The 20,921-nt window shown below is 42.8% G+C and overlaps 1 protein-coding gene and 1 long non-coding RNA gene across 4 annotated transcripts in view; one reads left to right on the top strand and one right to left on the bottom strand.

Annotated features, from left to right (window-relative positions):
• Positions 1 to 90: 90 nt before the first annotated feature.
• NID1 (nidogen 1) overlaps positions 91 to 20,921 on the bottom strand; it is a 61,550-nt gene continuing 40,719 nt past the window's right edge. For 2 of the 3 annotated variants that reach the window (XM_080588296.1, XM_080588295.1), the window contains one exon: positions 17,641 to 19,464. In XM_080588296.1, coding sequence (XP_080444422.1) covers positions 19,343 to 19,464 — 122 coding nt within the window. In that variant the 3' untranslated portion in view covers positions 17,641 to 19,342. Of the gene's footprint in view, positions 2,932 to 6,341; positions 7,713 to 17,640; positions 19,465 to 20,921 lie in introns of those variants that run through there. The other variant, XR_013949693.1, reaches the window with a different exon arrangement.
• LOC308193507 lies at positions 7,720 to 18,492 on the top strand. The gene is made up of 2 exons (XR_013949695.1): positions 7,720 to 8,572; positions 11,857 to 18,492. It is a non-coding gene; the product is annotated as an uncharacterized lncRNA (long non-coding RNA).

Here is a 20,921-nt window from a genome sequence, read left to right as displayed (position 1 = left end):
CTTATTCCAATGCTATGTAGACCCTGAGAAACCAGACATTAGGGTGTTATAAATTAGTTCTGGTAGAAATCATTCCTGACACGTCGTGGGTAAGGTAGACCGAATTTCAATTTATTTGAGCATTTCAGCAAGCAGCGATAAGTAAAACAGCGCTGGGCGGCCGGGGAGTCTCCTGCTCCACCAACGGCACACAACTAAGCCCGCCAGAGTCTCGATTTATAGCCTGGTAGTTCCGGGTTTAGTGGCACATCCTGGTGTCTTCTACAACTGCGTGGCCTGTTGCTAGGGGGTCTTCGTCAGTCCTCTGGTGGTCGTGGGGATGAAGATCGTCGTCTTCCTCTGCGTTGGGGTCATGTCTTTGCTGCGATATGTGTGTTCTCATGCGAGGGGGAATGCCATTTTGCCCGTATTTGGAGCTGGTTTCTGCTGCAATTGTTAACTTAACAGGAAATTCCCATACTTGTTTTTTTCCTTCGACAGGATATTGGGGGTATAAGCAGTCAACCGTTGAAAACCTCCCATCAGCAATATTTAATGAACAAACAAGGCTTTACCCATTACAATCCCCCCTTTTTCTCTGTATCATTTTGTTCATTAAATCTATTCAGTTTTAATTGACTCAGGATTAATGTTTCCTCCAGTATGGATCTATCATTTATCGATTCGTACTTTGTCCTCATAAGCATCAGATGAGCAGCCTCCAATCTACCTTTAACAATAGCTATGACTTTGTTAAGGATACAAGGACCAAACTTTAGTCCTAGGGTTAATAAAATCAGCGGGCCAGCTATTGTTGACAACAGAGTAGTGAGCCACGGCGAGTGATTATACCAGGACTCGTACCAGATTTGCTGGGCCTCCCGCTCTTTTTCTCCTTTCCAATCCTTCTCTAAGTTTGGTCATGGTATCCCTCACAATTCCAGTATGATCAGCATATACACAACATTCCTCCTTGAGTGCGGCGCACAACCCTCCTTGTTGTAAATACAATAAATCTAGTCCTCTGCAATTCTGTAATACCACTTCAGATAACGATCTTATAGATTTTTCTAAAGCACTGATAGATTTTTCAATTCTGGCTAAGTCTTCATCCACAGCCGCTCTCAGAGAGGTGATCTCTTTCCCTTGTTTGATTAACGAGGCAACCCCTGTGCCTACCCCTGCACCCCCCCAAATTATTAGGGTAGCCACTGTCAATGTGGAAATTGGTTCCCGTTTTGTCAAATGGTGTTCTTGATTGATCTGATTGTCATACATGAAACTCTCTGGGTGGTAGAGTATCTTTGGGATGATTATTACTTGAACACAGAATTCTACAGACTCATCAAACAAGTCCAGGGATAGACAAGGGGTAACTCCCATCTTTGAGCATACCCACCTAGCATTCTCTGCTGGTAATAACCATTTCGCCATTTTTTTTGTACTTCCGACCTTAGTTTGATTTGCACACAAGTGCATTTTATCGGGCGGGACTTGTCCCACACATCTCCCCTTCCCAGTCACTTGGGTCATCGTTATGCCCTGACTCTCTTTCCCCTATGTACATTGTGAGGGATTGGATCCATTTACCCGCCGGGCCTTCTCATTGACCCCTACAGCTTCGTAAAAGGGTGGCCTTACCCCATAACAGAGCCAGCACCGCTCAGCCAGGTTAGGGTTGGTAGCATTTAACAGTTGGTAGCTTACTTGCATCAATTTCCACAGGGAATTTTCCCCATTGTTGTTCTCGAGATTCTAGACGATGGTGTCCTTATTAACAGCGAAATTTCTAGTATTATTCTTGATACCCTCTCCATCCAAGCTTGGGTTCAATACCGGGTTGGGTCCCACCGATTCAGGTTCCAGTGGTACGGCCTCCTTTTTTATAAATATTAGACCTCCTCTATCGGCTCCAGGTTCCCAATATCTTACACCCCATGTTTTCCCCATAAACCAGGCTGGGTCGGTTGGATCCGTTATATTTACATACAGTTGTTCGCAATCTCCATAGGGCATCCGGATCCCTCCGCTCCAGTCTCGGCTCGGAGGCCTACATCCGTAGGGTCCATATCCTACAGTTAGGAACTTATCCCTCCCAGCTCCCGGACTCCAATCTGAAGCAATTGTTTCACAACCCCAATAAGGACAATAGTAGGAGTTGGGATAATTGCAGTATCTCCTTCCTGGGTTCGAGCTGGGGCAGAGGTAGAAACCTATTTGGTTCAGACACGGGCTTATGGGTGCCAGTTGACAAAGGGATGTGAGAAAACTTGGTGCACCCGCCGTAGTTACTTGGTTAATGATAACTTGGTCCTCCCACCTAATTAAACTCCACTTAAAGGGCTGGTGGGAATATCCCTGGTCGGCCCCAGCCGGACAGGGGATAATCAATAGGAGAGGTAGTGCCAACATACACCAGAAGGGCAACGTCCTTTTATAATTCTGGGGAGGCGGCTTTGAGTTATGGTGGGTACTAGGGCGGTTTATTCGGCCGGACTCCATCATCTCAAATAGGGGTGGGTACCGAATAACTCTCCCCACTGTTGTACCCCTCTGCCTCGCCCGCCTACTTGGTTGCCTCAAGCAGCGGGGTTCACTTTCTTTGCGGCCGTAAGGGTAATCTTCAGGTGCCTAGGTACCGATTTCCCTGTTCCAGCCACTCCCAGTCCCAGTTACTCACCCCTCCTTAGGCGCGTTACCCTTCTGATGTATGGGTCTTGGTACATTAAGGAATTTCCCTTCCTCTACTTCCCAGTTTCGTTTACAGTGAACCTATTATTCCTTAGAGAAGGTTACCGATCATACAATTATGAATTCACTCATCAGTCCCTTTTCGCATGGTCAGTCTCAAGTCTCCGGGTCGGCTGGTCACTCTCCACCGTTCCTCCGGTATCGGTCCTTTAACTCGGCTGGCGTGAGTCCATCATTTCTCGGCTGTCCAGACAGCTGTGTCTGTGGTAAGTAGAACAAAGTAGGGTCCTTCCCAACGAGGAGTTAAAGAGGTCTCTTTCCAGGATTTTATCAGAACCTGGTCTCCTGGTTTGATCCTGCGTATGGCCATCTCTAGAGGGGGGGGGGCGTTGTACTACTCCTTTTGCTGCAGGATCCCCCTTATATTGTGAGGTGACAATACCCTCAGTTCGCCCCCAAAGGTGATTTTATGCATTTCTTCCACCAAGAGCGCAGCTGCGACCACTGCCTGGAGACAGGTGGGCCATCCCCTACTCACGGGGTCCAAAAGTTTAGAAAGATATCCCACGGGTTTCTTTTTCCCTGCCCAGTCTTGAGTTAAGACCCCGAACGCTGTCCCCTTCTCTACGTTGATAAATAGATAAAAGGGTCTCTTCACATTGGGTAAATTTAACACAGGAGCGTTCACTAAATCCATTTTTACGTCTGTCAGGCCTTGCTTATCACTTTGGCTCCATTTCATTAATCCTTCACCAACCAGTTTCTGATACAAAAACATCACCTTACTACTATAATTTTCAATCCATTGCCGACAATATCCTAACAATCCCAGCAGCTGCCTACCTTGTCTTTTGCTTTTTGGCGCTTGTAGTGACAAAATCCCATTTACTCGTTCGGGGTCTAGTTTATTAGTGCCCTTACTTAGCCAATGTCCTAAATATTTCACCTCTTCCTCCGTGAACTGTAATTTTGACTTTGATACTTTTAGTCCCTTTAAGATCAAGAAGTTTAGTAGCTTGATACTTTCTGTCCTGACTGCCTCCTGACTCTCTCCTGCTAACAGGAAATCATCCACATATTGGACTAAGGTTACTTCAGGATTTGGTTCATAGTTCTCTAATACTTGTTCTAATGCCTGACCGAATAGATTTGGTGATTCCGTGAATCCTTGGGGAAGCACGGTCCATCTTAATTGTTGCTTCTGATGGGTTGCAGGATCTTCCCACTCGAAGGCGAAATAATCCCTGCATTCCCTTTTTAAAGGACATGCCCAAAATGCATCTTTTAGGTCTATGACACTATACCATTTCTGCGCTGGGGACACCTGGCTTAGCAAGGTATGTGGGTTAGCCACTACAGGAAATCTGGTTATTGTTCTTTTGTTGACCTCCCTCAAGTCTTGGACTAGCCGATAAGAGCCATCAGATTTCTTGATAGGTAATACAGGAGTGTTATGAGGTGACATGCAAGTCTCCAGTAATCCCTGTTGTAGTAGCCTCTTGATTACTGGTTGCAGCCCCTCCCTGCCTTCTTAAGACATTGGGTACTGTTTTACCCTGATAGGATTCCTAATAGTGACTTCAAAGGGACTAATATCTAAACGGCCTACTGATTTGGGAGAATACCACACCTCAGGGTTTATTTTTGCCTCGTCCTCTACAGTGAGGGCGTATAATTTAACCTCAATTCCTTTATTTTTTACCTCCAAATTAATTTTTAGCTTAACCATTAAGTCTCTTCCCAGCAGGTTATATTCAGCTTCTGGTACTAATAAGAAGGATCCTGTGCAACTTTGGGCTGGGGTCTCTATTTTCACCCCCTTTATTATTGAGGCCCTAAAGGGCTCTCCTTTTGCTCCTATCACCTGTAATTTCTCCGAGGAAGGTTGACATCCCCGGGGTACCATTTGGACAGTCGATCCAGAGTCCACAAGGAACTCCACTTCTTGATGCTGGGGACCTAACTTCAATTTTACCAAGGGCTCCGTTATACCAGAAATCCCCAGTAGATGGAGCCCCTGACTCCCCTAATCTTCTTTAAACATTCGCTCATCTTGTAAGCGTTTTCTGCAGTCCTTTTTCATGTGTCCCTTCTTTTGGCAATAAAAACATTCTATCTGTCTTAGATCCCTCTGGTCACTCTGGCTCCTCAGAGGTCTTTTTCGTGGTAGCGGAACACCCTTCGGGCGAGGGGGGGGCCCTTTTTTTCCTTCCCAGACCGCTGCCACTAGAATCCTGGCCTGCCTTTTATGAATCTCCTCTTCGCACATATACCTTCTGAGCTTCTCTCAGCAGTTCATCCATCCCTCTATCCTGCCAATCCTCTAATTTTTCTAATTTCAGCCTGATATACCCCCATGATTTTGCCACAAATTGCGTTTTTAACAAGGCCTGTCCCACTGGTGTACCGGGGTCCAGTCCCGAATAAAGCTGGAGGTTCTTCCTTAATCTCTCCAGCCATTCTGTGGGAGTTTCATCCTTCTTCTGATATTCACTAAAGACCTTATTTACATTTTGTCCTCTAGGGACTGACTCCCTTATACCTTGTACAATAATAGTCCTTAAATCCTGCATATGACCCCTATCTTGTTCATTTTGGTTATTCCAGTTAGGCCTCTGTAGGGGCCATTTAAGACCTCCCGCAGGACCCTGCTGGTGTTGCTGGTCCCAGATTCGCATTCCAGCCCTCCGGATCATACTCATTTCTTCTGCAGTGAATAATATACCTAAAATGGCCTGGAGTTCTTCCCAGGTGTAAACATTAGGCCCCAAAAATTGGTCTACTCGCTCAGAGACTCCAAGAGGATCTTCTAAGAGATTTCCCATTTCCTTCTTGAATTCTCTGACGTCTCCCATATTTAGGGGGATGGAGACGTATCCCATACCGGGTTGGGGCCCTCCCATTGCAGCCTCTCTTAGGGGATATAGTCTACCCTTACCCTCTCGATTTCTAGTTTGGCTCCTAGTTACCCGTCTAGTTCCCCGAGAGGTGTCCGTGGCCGAATCAGAGTCAGTATGGTAACCCAGAGCTGTGGGGGGGGGCTGGAGGTTGCGGAGGAGGGGGTATATAAGGGGGGGGTGAAAGTGGGACTTCTTCCTCATTCTGTTCATTCTTTTTCCTCCCCCCTTTTTCTCTTAATGGGTATAAGTTGGCTCGGGTCTCAGATCCTATCCATAAGTGTGCATACTCACTCTCCTCTAGGCTGAAAGGCTCCTTTGAATTCACATAAAGGTTTAGAGCCTGACAGATCCATTCCTCAAAGGACCCAAACACGGGTCAATATAATGGGTGAGCCCCTAATTTGCTTCTCACCCCAGACTTCCATACAATAATGTATCATCTTAACTTTATCCTTACCCCGCCTAGAGGGGTAATCGTTCCAATGTTTAATCATTAACCCTAACGGGCTCCCTGGTGGTATCGGAGGCAACCTAGCCTTGGGTTCCGACCCACCCATGGGACCAGAAGACTTGCTCTTTTTCTGTCCCATCTTCCAGAGTGCCTTCACACACACACAGTCTTCGCCTCCCGTTCGTGGCCCAGTCCCTCGCGGGAGGTGGGAACCGCACTACCAGGGAGTCCGCACTCACTTCGTCCTCGACTGGACGTCTCACACAGGCACACTCTGGGCTTCCCAACCCCAACCGAATGGATAACCGGCCTATACTTACTCACTCCTGAGTCTTCGTTCGGAGCTTCGTGCACGAAGATTAAGGGGTTACCAGTTATTTATTTACTTATCGCTCGAACTTTAGGTTCGTCGGTAGGGGTGCGTTAGCTTGGGGACCTCCAGACAGGGACCGCAGAATCAGCAGGGCGCGCCTCCCCTGGGAGAGATCCAGCCAAGCTACCACTATCCGAGTCACGGCACCAATTTGTTATAAATTAGTTCTGGTAGAAATCATTCCTGACACGTCGTGGGTAAGGTAGATCGAATTTCAATTTATTTGAGCATTTCAGCAAGCAGCGATAAGTAAAACAGCGCTGGGCGGCCGGGGAGTCTCCTGCTCCACCAACGGCACACAACTAAGCCCGCCAGAGTCTCGATTTATAGCCTGGTAGTTCCGGGTTTAGTGGCACATCCTGGTGTCTTCTACGACTGCGCGGCCTGTTGCTAGGGGGTCTTCGTCAGTCCTCTGGTGGTCGTGGGGATGAAGATCGTCGTCTTCCTCTGCGTTGGGGTCATGACTTTGCTGCGATATGTGTGTTCTCATGCGAGGGGGAATGCCATTTTGCCCGTATTTGGAGCTGGTTTCTGCTGCAATTGTTAACTTAACAGGAAATTCCCATACTTGTTTTTTTCCTTCGACAGGATATTGGGGGTATAAGCAGTCAACCGTTGAAAACCTCCCATCAGCAATATTTAATGAACAAACAAGGCTTTACCCATTACAAGGGGGTACATGAAAAATGGCCCTTCTTTCTGTATCAAAATACAGATATTAAGACCTTTCTGCAAAAAACAAGTGTCTCGCCAGTACAAAACATGATATCAGATTCTGCTCCCTTGATTTGTCAGCGTGAATACACACAGTTGCAGAGCACTGCCATTTGCTACTGAGATGAGGCACCTGAGTTCTGGCTTTAAGTATTTCCTCTTTGACTAAAATTCACTCTTTCCTCTTTTTTTTTTTTTCTAGATAGATTTTAAAACTGGAAGTGTGAAAGAAGCATTAACTCTCCCACCAGCCAAAATATGTGGTAAAAACATCAAATAGCACAGAGCTCTAACCTCAGCATTCCTTGGAAGGGAGGAAGTAGAGAATTCTTTGCAGAAGTGCTTGACATTTTGTTTCAGCTGATTTCGCAACTCTGCAATTTTTCTTCTTTTAATTCCCCTTCTCCAGGGATCACAGCCCACTAGTTGGGGATTGCAGAGAACTATGGGGCAAGTATTGTTCAGGAGCTCTTTATGTAAAGTATTTTCTGAAGCTGAGACTGCCTTTTGCATATGCAGGCTGTGTAAGAAAGTTTCCATTTGTGGGATCCATTTCACAGGAAGGTAAATCCTTTTCAAATTCCCAGAGATGGGTTGTACAGGACTGGAGAAGAAGAGAAACATTTAACATCTCAAATTTAACATCTCAAATTCTGTATTGACCTGAATTACAGTGCATCCTAAACACATTAGCAGATAGCTTTCCCTGTCACTTATTCTGGATTATATCAAACTACTTAAGATGCTAAATCAAACCTATTACTTATGTCTTTGTTCCATAGCCACTAAATACATGATCTTTTAAGCCTTTTGATCCTCCTATTGTACAACTCTTCCACTAACTTCCTTTAGTGATGCTTATGTGATTTTTACTGCTGCATTCAGGTAATCTCACAGTGCTTAGCCCTGCCTGCTACAACACCTCGATGTCTGCAGACTTTCACAATGAAAACAAAACACCAGTTGCGGACCTGTGTCCTGCAGGGTCAAGACACAACAGCCGTCTCTCTTCTGAAGCCTCCCCCTTTGTCCTGCCAAATGCTCCCTCCATCCAGCCATATCATCATTCAAGGAGATAATTAACGCTGCCAAACTTGTCACCCAAACTTGTTAACCACATGCTTTGGCAACTCACCTACTCCTCCCTGATCCAGATGGCCCTTCTGGGTTGCCTGAACTATCATAGGTACTCCTCTGGATTCTTCCTCTCACCACCCTCAGGTTTAACCCTCTCTTACCAATTTCTTGTCCTTTCTTCCAAAAAAACTTTCACAGCCTAGTTCTGCCCTAGCAAGAGGCCAATTCTTTATTTCTCTTCCAGAGCTTTCACACGGCCTCCCATGTTACCTGAGAAAAACCTTCCTCTTGCAAGCCACTAAATCCACCGCTGGTGTACTGCTGAGCTCCTCTTCAAAACCAGGTCCTTCCCGAATGCATCCTGGTAGCTGCAGCCCAATAACAGAGGTAAACTGAGATTCCTGGACATATTTTTTTTTACCTGTTTCTGTTTACTTCCCCCCGAGCTGTTCCCAGAGGCTGTGTTTTAAGGTGCTTTGAGTAAGGATGGGTGTAAGCTATGATACTTAATAAAGATTTCAAGTTTGCTCCAGGAGTTACATGGATCCCAACTTTTCATGTGGTTCATTAGAGCTACTGGAAAAGGCAAGGACTATCTACTGGGTTTTCTGATATATGACTTTTGGGGCGAGACCCCTCATCATCTCTTTACACATTTTGTGTACAGCCTGCCTGTTAAAACACACGTTGAGGCAGAGATTCATGCCGAGCTTTCTGTGCATAGCCTAAAGCTAAGTATAAGGGTCTTTTCATAAAGGAGAATGAGATCCAGCTGTCAAGTGTTGGATTTCAGCCTGTCTCTGAAGTTAGTGCATTGCACTGGAATTCACACTTCCTGAATGCCACTTTCACATTTGGATGATGTACACTAGCAGCTGGTCTGTTTTTTATCAGACAGATCTTTTTTATTGTCAGCAGCACTGATATTAGATGCCAGTTTAAGATCTTTTGGCTTCTAAACAGCAACCTTGTCTTGAATGTGAATGTCTTGAAGTGAATGTTTGTCGTAAGATGCAGCAAGGAATTGAAATACACTGATAACAGGTGGTGATCTATGGGTGTTGAGAAAACAGCTCCAGGGAGCAAGATGCAAAATCCTTATCACCTTCCTGTGTTTGAAAGAAATACGGGTTTTAGAGAAGAGGGTCATGAATTTCAAGTTTTCTTCTGTGCAGTTTTACCTTCTTCTGACAATTATTTATTCTTGTCTAAAAGTCCTTGCAGACTTCAGGAAAAGAAAGGACATATCACTGCTCTCAGTTTTAGTGTCTACTAACAATATATAACAACTCCACATAATTAAGCTTGAGATTTGTTCTTAATTATTAAGTTCACCTTTATTCTACTGGGAAGAAAGCAATACAAGGACGCCATACTATCAGCCAAGAGCCTCCACTAGTTATCAGTCAAGCTGTATAGCCAACACAAAATGAATCTATTAGCATCCTGCTTGCAGTGCACTAGCAAAAAGTCAAAAAAAGTAATACCTTATTTGCAAAAAAGGGGGAAATGGTATCAAATGGCTTAACAACTTTTTGATTGTATAAAAACCAACCAAAACAAACACTGAACTATCTTCTGCCTTTTTAGACACTGCGCTCTCCAGAACAGCTGAATATTTGGGGTTTTAAGAAAATATTAGGGAATGCCTGTGTTGCAAATATTAAGACAAACTTTCCTTGCCATTTCATTCTTAAGCACTGAAAGAGACCATGCTTTTAAATCAGAGCAGAAAAAAACAACAAAGCAAATAAAACACAAAACAAAACCACCACCCCACATACACACACATTGAGCTAGGAAGAAACTGATTTCAAATACATTACTGAATTTTACAATTCAGACTACTCCTAAACAAGATACCAATCGGTGGTATGCATTGGAAAACCATTTCAAATGATAAATGCACTGGGAATGGTAGCACACTACTGAGAGATGATTTGGCAAGAAGCTGACTTCTAATTTCCTGAATTTGCGAATCATTACAAGTAATACATTTTCGTTCTGATCACAAAAGATCCTCAGCAAGAAGACTCAACATTTTGCTCACCATAAACACTTGAATATACTTCAAAGAATGGATCAACATATGGCTGTAATCAGATTATTTTTGACCTTGTGCCACTAGCTGGTGTCCAGTTACATCACCACACCTGCACGAATCAAAAACCAACATCCAAGACTGCTGAATGCTCGCTCTTACAGCTTTTGCTGATATTTGGGGTAAGCCTCTTTCCCGGGAGATTTGGCTTTTCAAGTCTTATTTTTGATCTCTGTATGATCTTCTAAACTGGGAAAGATGAAGTCTTTGATGTGGATTCTTGCATAAACAGAAGCAATGAACTACACAGCCCCTAAATGCAAATAAAAAAAGGCTAGCCAAGGCTGAAGAAATGTAAAATGTCCTTTTTAAAAGTAAGGGGGAAATGGAAAGGAGCAATTCAGGGAGCAAACACCATCACCACTGTTCAACCAAGCAAGCAATAAGGATTAAGAAAGCTGGTGTGGAAAAAAAATGAAACCCTTCCTGTGTGTTGGGCAGCTTTATATGTGGTCTTGTATCTCTCATTTGAGAGCTACAGTAAAGCTATTATTATGTGAGGACAAATGCAGGACAAAGACAGTAAGAGAGCATTGAAGAAAAACAGTCAAATAACACTATAAATAAATAAAACTATAAAATTCAATTATTCAAAGAGGTAGGATCCAGGCACCAGTGTGCACTGGGAAGAAGCATTTTCTCCTTCTGCTTTACTTCTCTTTTACCCATATAATTAAATATGAGGACAAGCCTGGAAAATATGCAATGCTTCACTCTGCCCCCAGCTGCTAACACAGCAGGCACCAGGGGGCCTCAGTCGTTCACTACCAAGCCAACGAGGGCACAGTAACTCTTTATGAGCTGAGTTAAGGCACTTCAAAGTCCTTATTTAGCAAGAATATAAACAAAGCCCGCAAGGAAAATGAGGAAGGAGCAATGGAAAAAGGGCATCACAGCTGATCTGTATAGAAATCTGCAGTAAAATGGCTAGAAAATGTGACTCCAGCTGAGTTGTGCTATTTGCATGGCAAGTCTCCAAAAGCATGCATGGGGAAAGGAGTGATTTATAGCTGAACAAAACCAAGAACTAGCTTGAGACCTTTTGATTAGCTCTAGTGAGAGATAAGGACAGGTGATTAGAGCTACCCATGTTGCTTGTAAGGGAAGCTCAAGTCGGAGATGAAACCCATGACTTCAGGGCAGCTTGACTGCAATTTAAAAGAGCACTCTTTCATGTCTTCTCAAAGTGATCCCTGCACAGACAAGCAGAAATTAGCCTTACCCTGTAAGAGCATTACAAACCAGTGTGCCCACCACGAGGGATGTCAGTCAGATTACATGCAGTCGTTCTCCTACAGACCTTGGGTTTAAAACCGTTGAGCATACTCTAAAACATCCAAAAGCTGTGTTCTGCCTTGCTTGGCAAACAGCGTAATTCGAAGGAGTTCACATTTTCTGCAGAACTACCTTGATTTTACTTGTTTGTTTTGATATAAAAGACTAGAATTAGACCCAAGTGAGTTGTTGTAAGGAGACTACCCAGCAAACTAACAGGGCTGCAGGACCCAGGCAATTACAAAGAGCCAAAAAAACCTGCTCTGATGCCCGGTCTCTTTTTCATTTGATGCAGCTGCAGCTGGATGCATCTTGGAGTTCCAGTCAGCACACCAGTCCCAAGATACAAAGAACAAATGATTTTCTCTTGCTCAACACTGGGAAGCCCCTCAACCCGTGAGGACGGACAAGCACTTAAAGAAACTCTACTTGAAGGCTTTCACTTCAGAATCAGTAATTTTACCTGGCCACCAGACATGCTGAATCAGAAATTACTGTAAATTAAATGATACTAGGCAATTTTGTATTAACAAAATGATACCTAATCCATATACAACACTGTGGCTAACCTGAGGATGATAAATAACCACCGAACTGCACAGTTTAACTAATGATATCATAGAGTACTTAAATTTTTATACGTTGTTTGTATTACCCTACTTGATGACATACCTTGATACCAAGGATTAAATTTGGTGAGCTGCCTGAAGGCATATTGCATTCAGCTATAATTTGCTCCTGAATGATATCCTGTAACTGTACTGACTGTCTTAAGCATCTCACCAGCACGTGGGACCAGGAGCAACTCAGAACGGAACCAATGGACAATCTGAAATCCAGGCAGATACAGAAAATGAGACCCTATCTCTCACACAGCCTTCCACTACACATGACCATTTATTTCCACATTCAGTACCGTATTTTAGATTGCTATATTAATCATTATGTTTGTATTATACCTTGTCAGTCTTCAAAGTGTCAGAATCTTTAATTTAAATGTTTCACAAGGCTCCCTTTCCTGTGACAGCACCAATCCTAACTTCATTTCAATGTAATATAAATCTGCTAGATGAAGGTCCTTCTTGCACCATCAATCTTACGAGGAAATGCTGGGCTTCAGGACTTCAGCACTGAAATGGGTCAGTACTGAGATGCTGCCCAAAGAGAAGGCAGCACCTCCGTCTTCAGAGATTTCAGAAGTTGATCAGACAAGATCATGAGTAATCTGCTCCTGCATGGGAGTTGGTCTGGCCTTGAGCAGGGCTTTGGACTTGACACACTGCAGAGGTTCCTTCCAGTCTAAATACACTTAAGCTAAATTTTGGGCGAAAAATTATACTGTGTGTTAAGTCTTTTTATTTGATTTCTAGAGTCAAGGTTATTAGGGGTCATGTGTATAAGATCTGAGGCTTTTGGAGAAAACATTGTTCCTGATAAAATCTTTGAATAAATTTTTAATGTGTTCCCTAGCTGTTTTACATTTGTTGTTCATTAGGCAATGTCTTAAGGAGTTTTTTATACTAGAACATGCTGCTCTTCCCTCTGCAATTCTTCATTCAAGTAAAAATCAAGCTGAAAATGAAAAGTACAAATTGCGTAACTGTAAGAGCATAGAGTTCTCAGAGCACCAGAGAACAAATGAGCCTAAAGCTTCTTGCTTCACTAGTAGTAAAATACTGTACCAGGACAAATGTGTAATTTACATACGTTTTCAGACTCTAATGGCTGCCGCCGAGAGATGACAATCCAGCAGACAAACTAAGACCTGGTCGGGCAAATGTAAGTACTGCCAACTTGTATTCACAAAGTTTGGATCCCAGGGAACACCCAGTGGGGACTGAGATTTCACAGGGAGCACATCAATCTCTGGCAGCACTTCCCCTGAGAGAAACAATTTCCTCCTCTTTGTCTTAATCTATGGTTAACATTCAAAACATCTTTCCTGGCCAAGTCCAGACTCCTACATCCACAGAATTAGCAGTAAAATCTATCCGACAGAGGAGTGTAAGTCACAGACAACTGGAGTAAAGCACGGCCCTCTGACGCTGCTGGAAGTTGCTCCTGCCATGGCAGAGCACAGATGTGTCTACCTGGAAAAGATACATCACGCCAAACCTTTAGCCCAGGACCAAATGCATTTTATTTAACTGCTTACAGGGGCCATACCAGACTTCACCCTTATCAGTTGGGTGCTTGGAGATAAGTCAGGACTTAGACTGAAACAAATGCAAAGATCATTGGTTCTTCAGGTTAAGCTCAGCTAAAAATGCCTATGCGGCATGTCACTGTGAAAACTGAGTTACAAGGCTTCTAGGTTAACACAGACACCGACTGCAGCACATCAATCTCTCATTGTTTTGAAGAAGTCAGTGACATGGCTGCACTGCCATTTGGAAGCCAAGAACCTAGAAAGCTATTTTGTTTCCAAGAAAAAAAAAAAAAAGCTGTGGTTTGCCATTCAAACGCCAAGACTTTGGAGACTATGGAGAAAAGGACAACAGGCCTCTCAGATACACAATTAGAGTGCAATCACTTAAAAAATACATGAAATACATCTACTCAATGGTTAACAACCACTAAAACAGCCTCTAATACACTGCTAGAGAAACAATCTCATGCTTACAAATGTATCGTCAGATTGCAGGCTTACAGGTTGCCCAGAGAAGTGGATGCCCCATCCCTGGAAGTGTTCAAGGTGAGGCTGGATGGGGCTTTGGGCAACCTGGTCTGGTGGGAGGTGTCCCTGAAGCCTGGGGACAGACCAGTGCTTTGTAGCTGTGGCTCTTTTCTGCCGTCTGCTCAGGTTTCTCCTCTGCATAAAGCAGGGAAGAGAGGCGAGAAGAACAAAGCCTTGTGCTCTTGAGTTTCATGTTCAAGCAGAATTGGATGTGGGATCTCACAGTTTAGCCTGCAATGCCCCAAGAGAGTGCTGTGGTCAGTGGGAAATTCTGGTACTAGGGGGAAAAGAGACTTGAAAGGTTTCTAAAATCTACTGTAACTCAGTGATTCTGTGGCTTCATCTCCCTTGCCCTACCCCGTGCAGTGTACTGACCACAAAGGCATTAAAACCTTCATGCTAATTGCTCCTCCCACCTCCCAAACTTCCCACACATCACCATCCACTGCCTCAAAATCCGTCTCTCCTTCAGTTGCCTTTCACCACAATTGTGCTTTCTCCATAACCCTACACTCAGCTCCTGGGAGGATTTCCATTGCCATCCCCAGCACTGCTGCGCAAGTTCCTGGGTCAGACCCGCAGCTGCCACAAGGCACGCCCCGCCAACATCTGTGCAGCAGGCAGCGCTTCTCTCATGTCGCAGGCCCTGCATTACACAACTACCCTGTGTGCCCCGTGTGTGTTCCAGACGCCCCGCTGTGTAGGAAACACTGCCTGCCCAGAGCAAAGGGACCACAAACTGAATTGGCTTTGGTGCATGCTTAAAACAAAGAAGCCAAAGGCTGAAATACACCATTTGGGCTAATTGCGAGACTAGCAGCTTTCCCCCATTCGTCAGCTCCAGAATTTTTCACCCAAAAAAAGAGCATCAAATGTTACTGCAGCTCCTCCTGCTTTGCCACAAAGCAGCAGGGAAGCCCACTCACTGCACCGGCAGCTGAGCATCATGTTAGTTAACCAAAGCTCCAGAGTCCTCAGTATTTATATTTGTAGGAAAAAATATTCAAATCTTTCCCCTATTTTAATGACAGACTATCCTAAACTTATTTATTGGATAAAGGACAGATTTCATATGCAGCAGAATTTAAATAAAGAAGGTGACTCAGTTTTTTAATGAACAAACTGCTGTCAGATCCCCAGCTGGGGACTTGCATACTGGACATAATATTCAGTACTTACAGACAGACCAAGCAGGGGGTGTCTCACAACTGTATTCTCTATAACCATATGCGTTTCACAACCCTTTTTTTTTTTCCTTCAGCAAGATCTCCAAGCAATACACTGTGAAATCCTACACAAGAAATGGTTTCCACTTAACCATAGGTTAAACTGATGCACTGTGACACTGTCATCGAGGGGCCCTTATTCCCTACTAATCATTTGTCGTTCTTCATTATATGCCTGCAAGTTAAAAATCTAATATGTTGTGACAAAATTGTGCAACTGGAGAACTGCTCAGTAAGCTGTTTGCCAGCTTGGAACAATACTGGACAGGATGCTGGGTTTCAGCAAGCCACACTGGACTTTTTCCTCATGGTTAAAGTTCTTTAGAAGTTAATAGGTGAGTAAAGTAGGCTTTTCAAACACCCTTCAGATGCAAAGGTGGCTGAACCATCCCGTCAATTCATCAGGGAGTCGATACTACTTTCAGCTTGCAACTTTTTACATCATTGTTAAACATTAATAACGGTGTTACCGTTTAATATCTTACGTGTGATGGAAGATCTAAACGGAAGAATTTCAAAAAACATTGAACTTACTTCTGCAAAAGTCTCAAGTATTTTGTTTTTCATTTAACCATCGAAGGAGTTGTTCTCCTTCCCAGGAAAACTTGTGAATCTCCTTTTTTTTTTGTAGCAAAAAGAAGGGTGAACTGTAATTACATTTAATCATTTCCTCAAACACGACAGCAAGACTGACACGATTACCAATCCCAGCTTTTAATAACAACTTATTTTTAATAATCAAAGAAATCCCATTTTCCAATACCTTTTTAACCCAAAGCACAGTGTGAAACATAACTGAAATATACTTGTGCCTGAGCAAGACTACAACGGTCAGACACTAATAAGCAGCAATCAGGACAGGAACTGGGTAAGTGAATTAGATCTGGGTCAGCATGAGAAAGCCCTATGTTATAAAAAGATGCCATTAACTGTCTGTGCTTAGAGAGAGGAAACAAAAATCACATCTGCTATGTCCCATTCAAAACACTTGTGAACATTTAACTAAAAAAAATATGATAGACACAAGACAGATCCCCTGGAATGGCCAATAGCAAATCTCAAAGGCTGATTCCTCCCCGCACCGTGACTAAAATGAGGAACTCAATACCACAGAATACTTTAGAGGCCAAAGATTTAGCAAGATTCAGTGAGAAAGCAAGAATTTATAGGAATAAAGAAACGTCAGTGTCATGACCCAGAGCACACTCCCACCACTAGCAGCTCAGCTGCTTGCACAAGGCCAGCTGGCTGACAGGATGTACGAAGAAAACGCAAAGCAACCCCAGCAGAGGCTTGTCCTCAAACAGCTCTGCTGGGAGGCCTCACTGAGGGCAACCTCCTTCCCTTGAAGGCTGCTCTTTAGCTGAGGCTCTCACCCTGAGCCTCGCCTGAGCTGTGCCACAGCCATGCACGCTATTGATCCAGACCCTGGCCACCAGACCAACTCACCAGCTTGACCGCAGGCCTGCCTCATCATTACGGATTTGCCTGGCAATCACTGGTGCTCATCACTGCATCCAGACCTGACCCTGGCCCTGACGTACTGTAGCAGTAAAAGTGTAAGAGTTAAACCTCAGCATCGCCACCTCCAACAGGCCCCATTGCTTAGCTTCCTCCTTGCCTTGCAGGCACAGCATACCCGTAGCCACACACACACACACAGCCTGCAGCAACAAAGCACCCCCATCATTCTCAAACTCTGCACCCAGGGCACATTTGAAGAGAGGGATAAATTCTGGCCCTCACTTCCTCTACTCCCTGCCCTGTATTTCCACCAGTGCAGAAGACTGACATACGGTGTAACTGAATTATGTTTACCCAACAAAGTTGAACACAAGTTAACAACCAGTAAAAAGTCTGTGTCATCCAAGTCACAAAACAGAGGAAATTTTATGTTCTTTTAGTGCTCTCCCATTTGTTTTACATAAAAGTATCCTACGGGCTTTAAAATACAAAATCTCCAACAGCACTTTCTCCCCTATACGGTTGCATCATCAACAGATATGAGAGTTAGTTAAAACCCAGAAATCTATAGGAAAAGAGATTTGAGACACCATATGAGAGTTAGTTAAAACCCAGAAATCTATAGGAAAAGAGATTTGAGACACCACGTACCATATTCCTTCTGCAGGTAGGACTTTTTTTTTTTAACAGAAAATTAAAAAAAAAAACAACATTTTTATTGACTGTACTGTAGATATCTGTACAGAGTGTAAACTTTAATATTTCACCAGATATGTGAACAATTCTGGAGAAAGAATTATCAAGCACCTTCATTTCAACACATCTTTGATATTTACAGTAAGACATTCCTGATTAAGTGTATGAGTAAAATGATTTAAAAGTTATAAAAAGTTATACAAAAAATCTTTAAAATGTTTACATTGCTATTTTTATGATAAATATACAATTAGAGAGGAAGATGCCACAGTTAAGACTGTGGCTCTGTATGAAGCTTAATTGGCTCTCTAGGAAGCCTTACTGTAGTGTCTGAAGAGGGAATAGGGAAACAGGGGAGTTAACAGCTTACTGCTCAGATCACATTACTGTGAAATGTGTGTTGACAGAAGTAGGCTTGCACATAAGCTTCCTTCCCAACACAAAATGTAGAAGATAAACTTCACCCTTGGCTTTGTACTGCTACTTTGACATTAAGAATATGAATTTTGATTTTGCCTCCCATCTCCAAACTCATTTGTGATGTTGAAAACATGCTACAATTTTGCTTAGACTTTCAACATACCTTTTTGCTGTTACTGAACACTGGCACACAAATGGGGCATCACCACCTTTTGTCTTTTAAGCACCAAGACACAGCTGACCTTTCTGGAAATGAGATTTTTAACTCTCATGTTTCTCGTCACCTATGACAAGGCATGATGTGGCTAGCTTAAGAAGAAAGATAGCTATGACGAAGTTCTAAGATCATTCTCAAGCTTATAGAATCAAACATAGAAATATTATTTTTAAACTTCTCAGGAAACAAATATGACTTTCTCTCTTTAAAAAAAAACCAAACACCTCCAAATGAATCAACATCCATTCTTTGATGAACTATCAGCAATTGAGATCTATGTCTAAAGTTTGTTTAGTGGATTTTAGGAAACTACTCCAGAATCCACATCAGACAGAATTAAAATAAATCTCTCAAAATCCAGCAAAAACTTCAAATACATCCACTAAGCAGTGCTGACTATCAATCAAGAATCACATGCTGTGGAAAGGGATCACGAGGTTAGTGAGAACTATCCTTACAGCATGTGGATAAAATATTTCTGCAACACAAGAATCAAAAATTTAGATTCAAGTTTTGAAAGTGTAAAGACTAGTAGTGGGAATGAATGGAGTTAGGCATTATATCTGTGATATTACTGGGCGTTCCCACCCACATCTATTCATCCTTGGGAACCTCTGGCTGCTTCTCTGCTAAAGATACAGCCCAGTCACGTATGTGATCACACATGTGAAGGGCTAAGCACACCATACCACTGTGCAGATAAATGCTGCATGCTTCGAGGTAGAACCCAGTCTCAGAATCCCACCATCCTTTACTCCATTCTATATTCAGTACTTTAATTTTGTCAGGACACACTTCCTCCTAGCCTAGCACAGGTGCAACTAAGGCCTCTACGTTTAAATTTAAAAGCACGAAGGTAGTATTACAGGGAATAAGGTACAGTTGGACCCAAGCTGGCTAGCTCTGTCTTGCCTAACTGCTACAAAACAGTCATTGCCTGTGTGTGTCTGCATACATGCATTGTTGCTTGCTGTCAGCAGCACGCAGCATTTATCTTTAGGGCCTGATTGTATTTATAGAAGTGAATTGTTTACATCACATTTCCAAAAAGTGCCTGCCACTGGAAAGCTTGTTTTAATGCTCAGTTTCTTTCTATACAATCCACTCCAACTGTGTTGTCAGGGCAGCGGCAAGTACGGCCTCCTGGGGTAGCCAGGCAGAGGTGAGTACAACCACCATTATTCACTGAGCAGTAATTGTGTCCTGAAAGAGAAGAGATGTAAAATGTTGAAGAACAGCAAAAACAAACCCACAAAAAATCCAAAACACGTGTACAGAAAAAGCATAGATTTTGTGACTGCACTGGAGAAACAAAGTCAGAACGAGACAGAGTGAAACAAAACTATGCTTTGGGGAGATGGAATTCATCATATCCCCTGTGTTAGCTTCAGATATTCCCCTCAAAGTAAGGTCCAGATATAAGGACAGAGCAGGAGAGGCAACATGGAAAAAAATAATCTGTCTCTGAAATGTACTTCATAAATTGGCCGAGCGGTCACACACATTAGAATGAAGAGAGGGTGAGTGAGGAAACAGGGGAAACGCAACATATAAGGACCAAATCTACAAGGCTACAGGATGTCGTTCCTGGAGAGCAGCCATTACAAAAACATTGAGGAATGATTCGTGAAAACAAAATAATATTGGGGGTATGGGGAGGAATGCATTAATGTTGAGGGTAAAACGAAAGATCTACAAGCAGTGGATTTTGAGGGCAAAGGTATCAGTCAGAGAAGGAGGAAAAACACTTGAAATCGACCTATGATGAGACAGAAATGATGCCAAGGTTACTAACTTTATACGCGTTTAGTTAGTGCACACAGTGTTATTTTGCTATACAGTGCCTATCACTATGGAACTATTAACTTGTTAATAGTTAACCACTAGTTAATAATTAACTAGTCAACCAAATGATTAATGATATTAACTAGTATTAATAAAATAACTGGTTTCTTAGTTACGATATTCATATGCATTTTTTTAATGCTCTAAGCCATGTATGTGATTAAGTTATATTTTTACTATACATGTTGAGTAATTTGAGTGGAAACTATCTTAAGATTTTTTTTAGGCCTGAAGTTAAAATACCACAACTCCTGTAATTCTAGCCACATCGTAATAACAAAAGAGTGAACTCATCTCCTAACTGTGATTTGATAAGAAGAACATAACTGAACTGTGGTATTGCTTCCCGAAGAACAAATGGTTATTTCAAGGTTATCAACTTCCTCTCTTCCCAGCTTCACAAGGGTTTTTTCAATAAAGTAGCTGAAAAACTTAACATTCAACAGAACAGAAAGACCAGTCCACCCACTCTACCACCTGCTGTTTTCTGAACATTCTCATTTTAAAATCACCAATCAAGGACGAAAGACCATGATATTTCTATAGTTCAAAGTTTATGTTCTATAGTTCAAAGTTTTTTTAAAAAAGTAAATAAGCTCTAACTACAAATATAGCATTCGATTTAGATGATGACAAGATAGCAGCTTTTGCCATGTCAGATTTTCATCTTGATCATACACCTGTCCTTCCATAAAGGAAAGAACAGGCCCCTTCTCTCCCTGTTCTGGTTTGATATGGCAACCACAATAACTGCTTCTATAAAAACAACACATACATATGTGATTTTTAGTAATTCAAAGACACAAATCTAAGCA

Source organism: Anser brachyrhynchus (genome assembly GCF_964034855.1).
Source record: "Anser brachyrhynchus genome assembly, chromosome: 3".
Classification (NCBI taxonomy): Eukaryota; Metazoa; Chordata; class Aves; order Anseriformes; family Anatidae; genus Anser; species Anser brachyrhynchus.
This window is presented reverse-complemented; position numbering and strand designations above follow the sequence as displayed.